The 16,713-nt window shown below is 38.9% G+C and overlaps 1 protein-coding gene and 1 non-coding gene across 2 annotated transcripts; both read right to left on the bottom strand.

Annotated features, from left to right (window-relative positions):
* Window positions 1-141: 141 nt before the first annotated feature.
* On the bottom strand, window positions 142-15,587 carry LOC145450122 (ankyrin repeat and EF-hand domain-containing protein 1-like). Its single transcript, XM_080328607.1, has 19 exons — window positions 14,582-15,587; window positions 13,589-13,716; window positions 12,826-12,930; window positions 9,310-9,509; window positions 9,065-9,223; window positions 8,892-9,006; window positions 7,669-7,759; window positions 7,469-7,598; window positions 6,325-6,465; window positions 5,991-6,087; window positions 5,754-5,931; window positions 4,774-4,903; window positions 4,119-4,222; window positions 3,061-3,142; window positions 2,335-2,479; window positions 1,642-1,814; window positions 1,432-1,545; window positions 864-995; window positions 142-796 (listed from the first exon to the last, which is right to left on the bottom strand). The coding sequence occupies exons 1-19, from the start codon at window positions 14,695-14,697 to the stop codon at window positions 638-640; spliced, it is 2,499 nt and encodes an 832-aa protein (XP_080184733.1). The 5' UTR covers window positions 14,698-15,587; the 3' UTR covers window positions 142-637.
* Window positions 15,588-16,483: 896 nt separating this feature from the next.
* Trnac-gca (transfer RNA cysteine (anticodon GCA)) lies at window positions 16,484-16,555 on the bottom strand. Its single transcript has one exon. It is a non-coding gene; the product is annotated as a tRNA-Cys (tRNA).
* Between the last annotated feature and the right edge of the window lie 158 nt (window positions 16,556-16,713).

The raw sequence follows: 16,713 nt of genomic DNA, 5'->3' as shown, positions 1-16,713 counted from the left end.
TTACTCAAGCTTTGTTGTTAAAAGTTGCCTGCACAAGCAGACTAGTTTTGAAAACTTACTCAAGTTTGTATCGCAAATCTACCATCCATATATAAAATATTTTAAGTGTTCTCAATCCTGAATTCACACTACAGGCACCAATGGAACGATTCTGTATTTATTTTTTCAAAATATTTCAAATACCACGAACTATATATGTGTCATATGTACCGTATTTATAACACATTTTACAAACACTGAGATTACCAGATCTGTGACAATTCTACATCAGGCGGCAGTATAGCAAGTGCCCTTGAGAACATGAAAATACAGCTCGGATCTACAACACAGACAATTCATACACGGATTTCAGTGGTCAATTGGAGTCTGACAGACATTGAATCGCGTAAAAGTGTATGTTCGTCTACATAGAATTGAAATAACACCGTCAAGTTGCTATGAGAGTGATAACGTAACTAACACTTTTGTAAAAACTATAACGGCATTCGTAAAAAACTATAATAAATTACTCTCTTGATATAATAAACATAATTCTCTACTGTCCTGTCTTGGCACACGGTGTCGAAGGATGATTAATTCAGCATCGCAGGTGAGCCTTTGCAAGTAATCGGTTAGCGTTTTCGGATCGAAACGATTGTCAATTCACCGGCTGCTCTCTGACGACCTTTGTGACGCGACTGATGTTCTGCTCGAGCGGTGTTTCGTAGGTTTCAAAATCGACCTCGAAACCGAATCTCGTTCGTTTCTCTTCCTTGGCCCGTTTCAAATCTTGCGTCGTCGGCTGGTCTTTCCAAGCCTGAAGAAAGATTCGAGGGTGATGAGTTGCTTTTATTACTATAAAAGTACTTTAGTTGTGAGCGTACGTTTCTCGGAGTGTACGTCGCGTCATCTTTTCTGCTTACGCCGCCTCCGGCCGCAAGACTGTTGGCTAATTCGAGGATTGTTCCCTTCCTAGCAAAGTCGGTGGAAGAGCTTTCCACGATTGGCTCTAAAATCTGTCGATACGAAAAAGATTGTGTTGAGAGATCATAATATATATGCTTATTTACCGTTAAAGGGCTGTTTCAACTCATTACGCTATTTTCAAAACAAACGAATACCCAGACAAAATTTCACCCGAATTTTGACTGCATTTTATCTTCGTATTGATATGGCCAGAGTCAATCACCATTATTGCTATCTAGATTGACCGTAGAGATTTTATAAATATTGTTTTATACAGCGAGGCAGCAAGCGCACCACTGCGATTATGTCCAAAGCATGAGATACTATTCAAGTAAATGAACAAATACTAAATACGCGCAACCAGACGCAGCCTGTTGACGTGATGCCGAACAAGTGCATCTTCAATACACGTCGATACGGTTTACTATCAAAGACCGTAATATTGCACACAATGTGCGGGCGCTTATATGGGCGAGGTCTACTAACCTCAATCCGCACAATATTTGGATGTGTATTTTCTTTGTTGTTTTCAATATTTTGAAGCAACGATGTTGGCTGAGCGGCAGCACTAGCTGGCGTCGCAGGAGCGGTCATGTGGCCCTGAAATAGCAAAGTATAATCTCATTACCCAATTGGTAATCGATAATATTGAATTTATGATATGCCTGCGCACCAAACGAAAAATTTTAAACACACCTGCGGTATTGGCGGGATAGTGAGAGGCTTGGGAGTTGAAGGCGTTTTAGGTTTCTTTTTACTGCCTTTGTTGTCTTTGGTCTTAGGCTTTGGGGCGGCATCATACGCGTCCTTGATCATCCAATAGATTTCGTTGTCAGCCCAGTCCCGCGCCACATCCAAAGCTGATTTTTCTGAAAAATCGATCAGAGAAGTTACATAACAAAGCAATAATTCCTTACGGGCAGCTGAACAAGAACATATCATTGATATGTCAGTATCAGTGGTGGTTAATGTAGAAAGCGTTGGTACTAGAGCAGAAGTTTCTACTCAACTAGAAGTAACAGTAGCGATTTTCCAAACATGTCAAAACTTCTCCAAGTAGATGTATAAAATGAAGGTCTGGACAGCACTCAATTATATATAGTTTTAAAATGCAAATTTGGTCGAGGGGATGCATACTTTCAGCAGTATAGTTGAGATAGTGATTTTCAGAATAGCATGTTGTATCTTCATGACTAACGCAAAATCCCGAACAACTTTACAAATAGCTGAAATTTTCGAAAATATATTCATTTACCGTGAGACAGGGCTATGTTCGCCCAGTTGTTATTACAATTCCACTGGTAACAGCAAAATAAGTATATCCCAAAATGCAAGTGATGAAAGTAGTCAAAACTATGCTACATTTTGAGCTGGAAAGTAGTACTGCACCTTTTTTGTTTTCGTGGAGTACATTGACACCGCAATCCAGCAAAAATCGAACCACTTCCGGTTTTCCACCTTCAATCGCGCGCATCAATGTCGTCGCTCCATTCCATGTGATGGCGTTAAGATCAGAACCAGCGAACGCCAACTCCTATGTGGAGAGATGAACAGATCGCTCAACATGTACTGAGATTTATGCCCAACTTCTGCACTTCTGAAGATGATTTCAACTAACGTTCAAATGAAGCTTATTGAAAAGTCACTATGTCAGTAATCATTATTAACTAGCAGACCATACTGTGTGTTCAATTGATCATGTTCACCGTAATATTGTGGATATTACACTGACTTTGTTCACATCTTACCACACCAAATTTTGTGACAATAGGTTCATCATTAACGCTGAAAATGAGATGCAAATGAAACCATAGTTGTGTTTTATTGTGATCGAAACAGGGTGAATGGGGCAGAGTACCTAATGATGGGGACATGCTTCAGTGTAATTGATATATTCAGTATTCGCCACCCACAGGAGTGATCCAAGACCAGTTTAACTAGACAGGTTACAATGACTTGATCCCTAATCACAGTTAGTCGATCACAAATGGTGAATGCAAACCTAATTCCAATATATTCCGCTTGAGACTTCACACGTAGGCATTATTAAACTAACAGGATAAAATACTAATCGGAAATTTTCATATCTATTCGTTCAGTGACTGATGGCCATACCTTGACAATATCGAGTTGTCCAGAGTGGCATGCGTGATGCAAAGCAGTCCATTTAAAGTTATCCCGAGCTTCGACACTTGCCCTGAAAAAGTAATAAGAAGCTGCAGAATACCCATTCCATCGGATAAGGCATTATTTGCCTTTAATCCCTGAATATTTTTTTAAGAGATAAGGGTAAAAGCACTGGCGTCGAGTATGTTTTAACCACACAACTTTGCTCCGTTATTAAAAGGACGGTTACTAATATGACGTGAAGTGCACTTATGGACGCACAGTCTGGTAAACACAGAACTAATAATTGGATAGGTTTTGGTAGTGATACTTGAGCAAACAGAAGAGATGGATATTACCGAGCAAAGCCCCATTGCAGACTTATTCTATAAAAAGCTCAAGTACATATCTGGCGAGAGGCGTCATAGTGGATTGCAAAATCTATATAAAGGAAGTTATCATATTTTGTCGCAGGAACTCACACGGTCTGCGTTATCGTCTTTCATAAGCGGCAAAGCCAGACTGACCAATTTTATTCAGTCAAAGCAAATTCGCACCAATACTTGAAAACAGACGATCACAGTGACATGACCACATTCAAGTCAGCTGTAGTTATAAGGGAGTTTATGGCACATTCACACACTACAATTGTATGTCAATAAGGTTTGGCAAAAAAAGATTCAAATAAAGGAAATAATCACTGTATAAAAATTTGCTGCAGTTGGGCGGCAGTCAGTCTTCAACCGAAGACCACAACAAGGAACAATAAATATGATGTACAAAAATGCAATATTTGAAGTACTTCTTGGAGGTACAGAACTTCAATATACAATTGAATAGTATATTCATATTGGAATGAACCCCGATATTTTCGGCTGAAACTCTTCAGAGGTAATCGTCAACAACTAGTGGAGAATTAGTTAGAACATTGTATAACAACAAAGGTGCTTCAACTCCCAATCGTCATTTTCAACTCGGGCAGAGAATTTATTCTACCAAAGCTATATCTTTGTTACAGTTTAAAAGCGAATAAAGATATCAGTTTGACCACTACAAAAACTCTTTACCCTTGCATCAGAAGATACTTGGTGATTTCATAATTCCCAGCTGCAGCGGCAGCCATCAGCGGAGTTTTGAAGTATTTGTCTCTTGTGTCGACCGGTGTGCCGTTCTGCAATATGAAAACATAATACAAACTGCGATACAAGCTACCAGCTCTTCAGAGTGAAGTACCCTAATATTGGATCGCTGAATGAATTTCTGAACAAGCTACTATGGCTGGGCACTCTAATTCAAGTCGAGTATCAATTGTAGTGATTAAAGTCTAGAAGTAGGTTGATTCTCTTTCAAGTAAGGAGAATATACGTCCTCCCGTCGACAGTAATATTTTATAAATGAAAGATATAGTTTCAATACAGCATTGCCACTATTGGAACCTCAAAACCTTGTTTGACTGTAGCTCAATATCGAAAAACCTGTTGCAGAAGGCTAGTAATATCCACGGAATGATATTTACGTCAATTAACGATTGACTCTCACCATGGCCGCAAAGCGCTATGAAAGAGTCACGGTTCAGAAATACGAAATTATTTTGATGATGTGTACCTGGTATCGTTGTCCTTTCGACCACAAAAATATTTGAACCATTCAAATCATTACTACTGTCATGACATCACAATAGACGGTAGTAGAATTACTCAGGCACTAGATTATGTAGCCTACCTTGAATGCCGCTCTCAAACTGTCCAAATCGCCCAGTTTCGCGGCTTCTGTGATGTTCATGAATTGTCTCTCAGGACGATGAATATACCACGCACTGTCATCTTCTAACGGATGCTTCGGAGGACGATCTCTGAACAAAGACAATAAGATGTGTTCACGCATCTCATTTCATCACAAATACAGGATTTCAGTATAAAGTCAATGCCATTGAAAACCATGCACGGGTACACCTTGTCACTCAATTCAATTCACATTTCTTCTAACCAATCTTACTAAGATTGGGATGCCGGATACCATATCAGTAGAAGATATACGTCTTCGCTGTGCATGTGCATAAGGGAGTAAAAACATCCATTCAGTGATGCTGGCATGTATTGACTGTGCCATATTATTGACGATATTGCAATAGAAAGATATGAAGGACGGTTCTCCAATAGTAGAAGGTTCAGAGGGAAGGAGGAATAACAGCAAGATATTTATAAGGATGTTATTCAGTATTTAGATATTAGTTTGGCTGCAGTTTTGCAAAATGTTGTATTATTTCACTCAGCGTACCATGCCTCTTTCCGGGCTGAACTTCTACAAGCAATGCCATCTTGGACCAATATACCATTATTAGACTTTACCAAGCAGTTTACACTACCTCCATTTGTGGTGTCATAATTTTGTGATATAAATTACCAACTGGCCTATCTTTGCTGGTTACTATATTAAAACGTATGGAAATCTGATAGCTGACAGCCACACCACAAAATTTAACAAAATCTGAAAGTTATTACAACACTGATTCCTAATACACACATTTTTCCAGGTCAGAACACGGGAACTCCCAAAATCGACCCCAAAGATGAAAATCAGCGGTTGTTAGAGACGCAAACCATCAGCTGTTAGACTCCATGCAGAACCAAACAAAACTACCGTACCTACTGAAACTAATATCGTTTCAGCCACAAGTGCGATGACTCATACTCACAACACACCTGTTAAATCTTGTCGTATCGGTCCATTGGACTTGCTTTTCGACGTACACCAAAGGAGGTCCGCCGTCCGCACGCCTTGGCCCTTCGTCCGTAATGCATATCGGCATCGGGATCTTGGATTTTTTACCTTTCTTGCCTTTCCGTCCCTTTTTGCCCTTCTTTCCTTTCTTTTTCTTACCTGAGAAATAAAAACTTGCAGTATTTTCCATCGTGCCGCATAGGGAAAGGAAATTGTACCTGCGAAAGCGGTCATGAGATACGTCTTTCCGATATATTTTTTGCCGGAAATAAATTCGTCAATCTCCAAAACACCCCGGCGATCTCTGTCGTGCACCTGAATTGTGAGGAAAATGATATAGTTATATAAAAAATAATAATATTAAAATGAATTTTTTTTTATTAATTTGTTATTAAAAATGAAATAAACTGAGAGAAAATAAACCAAATTAAACAAATATATAAAAAATAATGAATAGCGGTAAATAATAATAAAAATAATTATTAAACATTTATATGTATTTTATTTTATTATCAAAATATTTTTAAAAAAATAGCCTGTCAAGTCTCTTGCCTCTAAAATTTTCTTTTTCTGGTCGTCCTCCAGCGTCGGGGCGCCTAATTTCACCATGACTTTCTCGAAATGTTCTCGTTTCACAAAATTTCCTTTTGTCAATGACGGTTCCTCTTCGCCCCCTCGACTTGGGGGAAGCATCTGTAACAAGCAATCGGATTTGAACGTAGGAATGGGCACAACGCTTTGAGCACTCTAATCTGAATCGAGTATTAGGCCCAATTGTAGTGATACGCGTCAGGTTCAGGTAGTGAGAGGCGATTTACTTGATTCTGTCCAGCCCTACTCAAACAGAGATTATTTCACGGTAATGCTGACAAAATGCGGGTCAGCGTAGGGCGTCAATAGCTATGTTGGTAGTAATTGATGATAGGTAGTGGACATACTCAATTCTCTGCGTCTTTGGTCTATTTTAATCTAATTATGGTTTGCACAGCGCACACTCTGAATCTACCATGTTTCTCAGGCGGATTGGAAGTCCATAAATAACATTTGGTAGGATATTTTTATTACAACAATTGACTATTATGAGTTTACTAACATATCGTTAATGAATGGATGATTTTACTGAGATATCATTTTGCCAAGGCAATGCAGGTGATGCAATACAATGTGATACCGTCTGCGCACTCCCGTAGACTGTATGTAGGCTACATCAGGGTTGCTGAAAATTTCCTTGTTTTTTTCAAATTTTACTGGCGACTTGATAAAATTTCTAGGTTGCCTAAAAACAACGGTACACACCAATTTCGGCTCAGTTCCAACTTATAGAAGCATTATTATATAAGCAAAAAGTTTCAGATTTATTTAATAAAAATATATATCAAATTGTTTTAAATTTTACTGGCTACCCCATGAAATTGTTAGGTTGTCTGAAAAAAACGATTTACAACAAATTTGGCTCAATTCCAACCAGTAGAAGCGAAGTTATTGGGGTACAAGATTTTGGATTTGAAAAAATAGTATTTACGGTGGTAAATACCTATCATAAATACTATGAATGGACATCCTAAATTTTGAATAACAATCACTTCACATAGCATTGTTAAAAACCATTTTGCAAAGAATGAATCACGTTTACTATTTTGGTCTGTCAGTGATACATATATAAAATATATTGAAACTTGTATCCAAATCTTCTTACCTCTTTCTCAAGCTGTAGCTTGATATCATCTTGTCTTTCATGAACCCAGTCGTAAAACATCACAAGCTCGGGCTCGTTAGGATTTTTCATTCCCGGCTTGGAATACTTGGTGAACAGCTTCTCGGCTTTCCTGCTCAATAAATTTCAGTCATGTCGGTGCCAAAGTTAAATGGTTCTGATCTCGAGCATGATCAACTCACCGTAGCTCTTTGCCGGCGTCTTTGTTGCTTTTCTCTTTCGCGAGAAGTCTCGGAGTGAAACCGTCTGTGTTTTTAAGCTTGGGATTGCATCCTGAAGAGGGTTCAACGTGTTGTAGCAGATATTGTAGAAAATATGCGGTGATGTCGTCATTGTTAATTTTGCGCTAGTGTGTTTACAAGAATACGATCTACTCTGGATATCGGGAACAATTTTAATATAAGACCTAATTGATCGTGTGAATAATGAATGATTTCGTGAATATTAATGTAAATAAGACATTCGCCCTAAATAGGTCCAAGTGTCATATTCTCAAGTGAAACATAATCCAAGCCCGGTATTCTTTTTCTATGGAAAGGAAAGGACGTAGTTTATTTTTGTCCTTGATATTTTTGCGGCATATACCCCGACTCATGATACACATACACACGATCCGTGCATATTCATACCATGAGTGCATGATGTGCATATGCCGCTGGACAAGGAAGCGCAGATATAGCCTTTACGGCTTTCTAAGTCATGCACCACCCCTCCATGCTATCCCAGTAATGCATGAGCGCCAAGCAGGGAAGTCATGGATACCAGTGTTACTAATCAGGTCTTTGGTCTGGTCTGACCCGGCCGGGTATCGAACCCACGACCTACCGATCAAGAAGCTGGACGCTTCACCATTACGCTATCTTGTCGGTATGGTTGCCAGCTACATATGTCATCAAGATTCCAGACTGATCATCAAGATTGCCCCAGACCATAGCCTATGGTCCAAGGCAACAAATCCATAGATGAGAGATGTGCAACTTTTTGACAAGTATCCAATCTCAGTGGGCTTTATAGGATTGAGTTAGAAGGGAATTGGGCCACCATCTCACTATGAATTGGTAACGGCGATAACAAAACTTAATAAAATTTGATGTCAGACTACATGTAGCGATCTGAAATACCAGGTAGTGAATCAATGAAGTGTAACACCCAGAAATTTTTTCACAATTTTCAATAATCTCTGTCGTTGTCTGTGTTGATTTTATTGTTTTATGTAGGCCTTTCTCCTAGCACACTTATACTAGATTACGCCAGGCTAAAAAACTAGTATTTCCTTGTGGGCTGAACAGTTTTTCTCTCAGAGTCACAGGTTGCACATACCTGTCGTAAATGACAATGATGCCAACCAAAAATCGGTTTTACAAATAAATTTTATTATCAACCAATCACTGTTAGTGAGACCCACCTCTTTGTGAGAGATATTTGCAAATATTTCCGAATCCTCCTTCAGCAGCATAATGTAGAGGGTTATTTCCGTCCTTATCGATCACGTTGCAATCGGCACCATACGACATCAAGCTCTAGGAAAACCCATTGAGAATACGATCACATTAATCAACACCAATCAAGCAGCCTTACTTTAACGCCTTCGAAAGTGCCTTTTTGCGCAGCGAAATGTAATGGTGACCGACTCTTTTTGTCAATAATATTTGGATCAGCTCCGTGCTTTAGTAAAGCTTTAATGACGGAGACACAGTGGGAATCGCAAGCAACTGATAACGTGCTACGTCCGGTTATCTTAATGTCGAGAACAATATAATGTTGACAATGTCAACACTGTGATTCCATTTGTGAATGGACTTGTCCAAGTGTTAAAATCTTACTTTGTTAACGGCGTTTGGATTGACTCCTTTTTCTAAAAGCATGAGACACATTTCCTCATTTTCCTCCGCATTTTGGCATGCAGCCGATAGTGCAGAGTCACCATTTTCCGTTACATTTTCCAAATCGGCAGAGTGGGCAAGAACGATGTCCAAGCATTTCTTGTGACGTTTTGTCGGGCATAGGCAATAAAACATGGCATCTAAAACACAATGTATTGCTCTTGCTGGTGATTGATTACACAAAATGCAGTCAAACTGTGCAGAAGAGGAGATGCTTTTCAGCTGATAAAGATTTCACAGAGACAACTGAATTATCTTGAAAAGACAAGGAAAATGTTCATTTCAATCATAATTTTTGGTGTGCTACATTGTTCATTTAAATTTGTATAATATGACAAGTCGAACATTTATACTTACAACAGTAATTTAACCTTCTACTGTAAAATAGCCCAGTTGGGTTTTTCAAGATTTTGATCTAAAATAATCCAATATCCTCTCGTAAAAATGAGGATACTATCTGTACTGCCTCTCGGAGATACTGTTTCCAAATGCTTTGGTGTATTGATGCAACATGTTGGCGATTCCTAGGTGTATGAAACTAGGTAGGAAGATGAAACTCCCGAATAATCTAGCATCGTTTTTGGAAAATTAGGTCAAAAAGCAGGATTCAAACTTTGAAATTACAGCAATATTTTTTGTAATATCCGTGCTAATGCCCTGGTTGAGAGTTATCATATTTGTTGTGATCAGGGATATCTAGATATCCTTGGTTGTGATGTAGTACCATCTCACTTTTCATCATTTTGGGTGTGGGCTAGTTTGATGTAGCCTAATCCAAAAATAAATTTGTTTAGTACCCTGCACATAAATTTCTTTCCCCTTGTGAACGAGCCAGATGTAACACAAAATTGAAGCTTATAAGTAGGGCGATTTTTTTTTGACATGTAAAAAAAAGTCAAAATAAGGTCAAAATTTTAGCGTTAGGTCAAAAAATGTCAAAATTATCAAAATATTTCGCAACCTGCATTTTATTTGTATCGTAGATTTTGCGCAATCGGAGAACTTATCGTTTGACATTTTATAGTTTGTAGCTTACTTTATAGGCCTACCGTGGCAGACGGCGCATTGACTGCACATTGTGAATCATAAACAGTCAAATGAAACAAATAGGTTGACACGGTGTTATGCTCAACGTACCGCAATATTTTAAGTGAAGCAAGACTGCGTGGGCATTGCATGGTTCTTACAAAAATTGAGATGTACATCATTGTCAGAATGAAGCAACACGGTGTGTCACCAGCAGTGTACGCATCGCACAACTTCAGTGCTGCCACCCAATAGCTGCTACAGTTGAACGTTCTTTTTCCATTCTTCTTGCTGTTGTTGTTTGTATATTCATGGTGTTTGTCGACTACAATGTTCATTTACACCAGACCGATATTCCTTATTTTCGATTCCGTATCCGCCGAGTATCTGCCGACTTGTAGCACGGCCCACTTCTATGCTTTGTGTAAGACACCGCTTATGCGGATGAGATGACAAGGAGGAACCTAGATAAACCTTCAACACTTGGATAGGAATTCTGGAGTCGACCTCGCTCGGACTAGAAAATAAAACATATTGGTGTTGTAGCTGTGGATTATCCCACTACGCCATCTCGCCATATCTCCATCCTTGGCAAGCTACTTAGTAAAGACAGACATTTTTTACCCGAGAATCAGGGATATCTAGAACTAGATATCTAGATATCCCTACCGAGAATGCAGAAAAGTATCTATCGTTGTACTGCAACAAATTTTAATTATTTTCACCATAGTGCATCATGTACTGGAATTCATCATAGGGCCAGATTTTGTTAAAATAATATTTCGTCATGTAAAAATTTGTCAGTTTTTGAGTCAAATAAGTAAATTCAGGGAAAACTACTTCGTAAGGACCGAAAATTCAAACCAGAAATGAGGATAAGTCGTAAAATACTAACATTTTTTGGGGAAACACCTAATTTGCATACGTTAGGTCAAAATTTGGTCAAAATTTAGTTTTTTAAGGTCAAAAAATGTCAAAATTTAGATTTTTTAGGTCAAAATCTTTCGTTTTTAAGGTAAAAAAAAAATCGCCCTAATTATAAGAGTTTGAAAATTGGATGGATTGAAAAATCATATTATGAGATTTCTTGACAACATACGACATCTGAAATAAATCCTAGTGATTCCCAGTGAAGCTGTAGTAAGTGTGACCTAAATCCCAAGATACTGTAAAGGATTTCGAATGCAAACATTCTTGATATGATATCAGGTAAAGTACAACGCCAGAGAAACAAATATAAACTAGGCTCGGGATTGTGTCAATAGAATGAGTTTGAATACCGATATGCTATTTTATGAAAGCTTAAATATTAGCTTCTAATGGAATATAGTGCAGAAGTACAACACTAGTGTAAATAAACGTGGAGCCATGAACCTTAATGGATACAATCAATACAAATACTTGGAACCATCACCCTAGGTAACTTAAATCCAACTGTCGCACCATACACATTAATCATGCCGCCAAGGAAGATAAAATTTATGAGGTCTTAAGTATTAATGTGTAGAATTCATAACAATTCCAATCCGTAAGATATGATCTTTCGCAGTTCCATAGGTTCAGTCATTTCTCTTACAATGAGAGGCATTTTGGCCACACTCCTACCTCCCCTTGTCACACACTTAAGAATGGATGAGTGGGGGGCCTTTGTTCCATTGTTGTCATGCCAGATATCTATTGTCTCCAAACAGTACAATACCCTTCATATTCAATAGTGACTTTATTAAATGGATTGTTTAGTTATGTACCCCACTATGATATGATATTGTGATAACATGCCTCCATAAAGGTTGGAAGGTCACTAACCACAGCACAAATACGAATATAGAAGCCAAGAGATTTAATGTGTCATTTTATAATACTATCTCACATATATTTAACCACAATTTAGTTAACAATCAATCGTTAATAGTATTGTAAGAATCAACACAGTTTGTAATTAAGACACGTCAGCAATGCAGGCGTTATAATGTCCCGAATTGTGTCAATTTCACTCATGAGCATGACGCAATCGCGTGATCAAACCATTTCAATTTACAAAATTTACAATGTTGAGAAAGTATGCAGTATTTGAAAAGTGTTGAAACAGAAGTAGCTGAAAAAAACACTGTTTGACCAATAGCTATTTACTTGAGTACTCACAATAAGTGAGTGCTTTACTACTAAGTTGATGCGGTCTGTGTATTTGAGCACAACAATTACGGTAGTAAAAAGTGCTACAAAACTTGGTCATCCCATACGAGAAATGTACCAAATTTTCAAGCAAGAACACCAGAGCAGCCAGGAAATAATGTTGAAGGAAAAAATGTTTCAACAATTTTATGACGTCAAAGTTGCTATATGACAAACGATTGTGAGGTGACAATGCCCCAAACTAAAATTACAGAGGGCAAAAGAGCCTTCAGCCCCCATCTGCCGGCAGTAACTTACCCCTTCCCTCTTCATCTCGTATTCGCATATCCGCACCAGACTTTGCCAATAACTCGGCGGTACGGTCATGTCCGTATTCTGCGGCCTTCATGATTGGTGTGCGTCCTGAAACACATCGTCAGTCAATTGCGATTGTGAGATCACTTTCCAGATGAGATGACGCTTCGTTTGGCGTACTTGCTTGCATTAGAGTCCTACCCAATCAAGTGGCTATGGTTTTTAGACTAGGCTACTTCTATTACGCAGTTTTCAGTTTTTTATGCAAAACTAGGCCTAGAATACATACTTTACGTGGAAATCTACTTCTACCTGAGTTCTAATTCTACTTGTGTATCATCAATGATTACTTTGACGACCTCCGATCCATTGACAGTTAGCAAGAAAAGCCTGACACGCAACCTGTATTTCCGCGATTAGACACGGACAGCGGGGCAATATTATAAAATACAGATTAAGACTGATCAAAGGGATGTTTACCATCTCGTTTTCGCGATTATAGACAATGTAAACTGTAAAGTCATGTTAGTATTCATGTGCTAATGGCGCGCGTACTTGTAGTTGTAGTATTGAAGAGAAAAGTCATACAATCTTCTATGTTGGTAAGGGATAATGGAAGTGATAGTAGCTCGATGGTGTCAGGTAACTCAGGTTACAATTGGATTTGAACTATTTACGTAGCTTGCGCTACCTGCGTTACCAGAGACTTGGAACTATATTTAGGCGGTGAACAAGCATATGATTGGCAAGCACGCTGAAAATTTACCTTTGAAATCTTGTACATCGGTCAGCGCGCCTAGGCCGAGTAGATACTTCGCCATAGCTTCGTTGTTCGACTTTGCCGCCAGATGCAGCGCGCATTCCCCGTCCTCGGGTTCGCGATAATTTACAAGCCTGGAACGAGTTGTGGTTTTAATCATCGTAATGCCTCCTATGATTCCTTCTTGGTCAATAACCGGTCACCAATCATCATTTTGCACTTATTTGATAAAAATCTGCCCTCGCTTATGAAAATCATGTTAGCATTGGCCGTAGCTCGAACGCAATATCGTAATCACAAGTTCTGTTGTTGCTTGTGGTATTCATGGTGTATTTCGAGTAGAATGGTAATTTACACCTGGTCAATTTTCTTTATTTTGATTTCGTATCTGCCGACTTAATTGTAGCACGGCCTAATTCTAGGCCTTTTAAGACACCTCTTACGCGGATCACGTGGCGAAATATTGTATAATCAGGCGTTCCGAAGTAAAGCATAATCGCAGTCGATTACATTGTTGCAGACATCATCCAATGTGTGGTCGTGGACTGCGAAAGTCCTCGTTATGATGCGTTCTCCGCTAAAAGACCGAGCCTGGCAATGGTACCCGACTGCAGTGGTTCTCTACATTTTCGGCTTGCGGACCGGCAAAATGTCAATACATAATATTGCGGACCCGTGAACTGTCAAATATCAAAATCAATCCCGTATGTAACCACGACAAAGTACTGAAACTTTGATGTAATCATACATCTGTTGCTTTTTTTTATTGTACGTTTTTCAATTAAGAACATAGTTGAAACATTTGGCGGGTCGGCCAGGAAGTTGACGCGGGTCTGCGCTTAAGAACCACTGGCCTACTGAATTAAATATTACGTCGCCGTACAAATTGGCAGTTCGCATAGCACTCACCGTAAGGATACCGGCGCCCGTCAATGGCCAGCATGCATACAGCATTTGGTACCTAAAATTGAACGTAAGAGATGCGCGCGTTGTACTTACATTGGAATACCTTGGGTGCATAGTTTTGCGATTTGAGGCGTATCTTCCTGTCGGACGGACTGTAGCAATTTGTATATCTGCAAGATTTCTAATCTGTTCGAGGCCGTGACCGCCATGTTCCGTGGTAGCGATTGCCGATATCGCGTCACACAAACGGTGTATCCTTCAATGCGTAGCCACAGTTAACGAAAGTTCCCGACAACTCTACGTAACTTCCTGGGGTGGCATACTAGTTCGACTAAGACTCAACAATCCATCTGTAAAATAACGATGAAATAAAGACTGTCGACGTCTCGTTAACTTTCGTGCTGTGGGATATAAACCAGTGATAGCTGTATTAAAACACTATCCCAAACTTCTTTTCTATGTGCAATCGGAAAACAAAAATATCCACAGTTTGACGTGGCAAGGGTACTCTACTTGTGGTCTGCGATAACAAGGGACGGATAGTCATACGCTCCGCCTATGAAACAATATATCATATTTCAAAAGTTATCAAACGACTTTACTCAAAACAATTCATCCTTGTAAGCGTTGTATGACTCTGCATTGCTGTGAATTGAATAAGGAATGGTATTTATCAATGTATTCTACATTTGTTGATATCAACCAAAATCATTCCGTAAATTCTGAAGGAGCTACTATAAAATCTTTTTGACGGTCGCATCGTAAACATAGTTCAGAAGTATCGGGAGATCGTTACGGTCTATCTCCTCGAATATTATTATCCGCCAATACACGCCATCGAAGAACAACTAATCAAATAGCAACAAGAGTTACTACAGCCTTTACTACATGCGGAGAACGTTGCCTTGAGTTTACGTGTGTTGAGAAACCAGTGGTAGAGTTTTCAGCATAGATACCGAGTATCGTGGAAATGCAAACACCATCCATCATAAATGATCACAGGATCTTTACCGGAAAGGAACGTAACGGTGATGAAGCATAACTTCGAAATAGCGAGCCTGGCTTATTTCATTTCAGGTATCAATCCCAACGATCGAAACAATATCCAAGCCGAGAGATGGATGGTAATTATGTATTACGTTGTATTAAATACACTTATAACCAAGTCGTCTCGATTCCTTATCTTTTATAGTTTCAAAACATTCATGGTATGCAGACACAACGCAGAGACAATATAAGCTGTATCTGTATATATAGAAAATACTATCACACACACGAAGTGAGAATTCAGATACTTGGACCATTAACCAATATTATTCGACTTTGGAATCTAAAACAAGTCGTGGGTTAGATTTACAAAACATTTAACAACAATTAGGACTGCAGCCTTCCCTAGCCTAGATGGTATTAACAAAATGACATTTCAATATTTTAATTGGTACGGTAGTAAAATCATATGAAAACCGAAACTTCAAAAGTAACGTTGTCGCGTGGAGTATTAGAACAAGTAAATCTCAGCACGTCAGCAGAATGTTAATTACCGTATACCCTACTGTACTCATCGAACCACCCCGTTGCGCTTTGCGCATTGGAACTTGGCTACGATAAATTTTGATCTCTGCATACCAGCTTACCGAAATCTGCCAAGAATCACACAATTACGACCTATGCGCAAAGTAACCAACGTAATACCAAATGAATGAGATTCACAGGGCTTGTGTTTATTCGTCTCTTTTCACGGCCACAGTGCCGGATACTTGAAATAGAAAAACGCGAAGCTCTCGTCTACAATCTCTCCTGTGTGATCTTAACCGTTGCCAATGACCACCACAGAAAGACGTTGCGCTCGGATGATTTCTGATATAAAGCATAAGGATGTAGTATTATTGAAGGATGTAACAATGGATAAAAGAAAAACTTGGACAAATGAGAAACAAAATAAATAAATGATTTAAAGTTGAAAGTAAGTATACGAACTAAGAGGAAAATAAAAGAAGGGGACACCCGGATTTGAACCAGGGACCTCTCGATCTGCAGTCGAATGCTCTACCACTGAGCTATATCCCCATGAAGTTACATAGAGATTTCTGTCGTACATAACTCACAACAAAACAAATTATGGGTAAGTTAAAACTTATTTTCGCTATATTCCATCGGTCTATCGCTTCTCATATAATACCACGAAGTCGATTAGTGTCGGTAATGAGCAAATGAATAAAGTTGAC

The sequence above is a fragment of the Botryllus schlosseri genome, chromosome 11 (genome assembly GCF_051294905.1).
Source record: "Botryllus schlosseri isolate E-star chromosome 11, Bs_hap1, whole genome shotgun sequence".
Lineage (NCBI taxonomy): Eukaryota > Metazoa > Chordata > Ascidiacea > Stolidobranchia > Styelidae > Botryllus > Botryllus schlosseri.
This window is presented reverse-complemented; position numbering and strand designations above follow the sequence as displayed.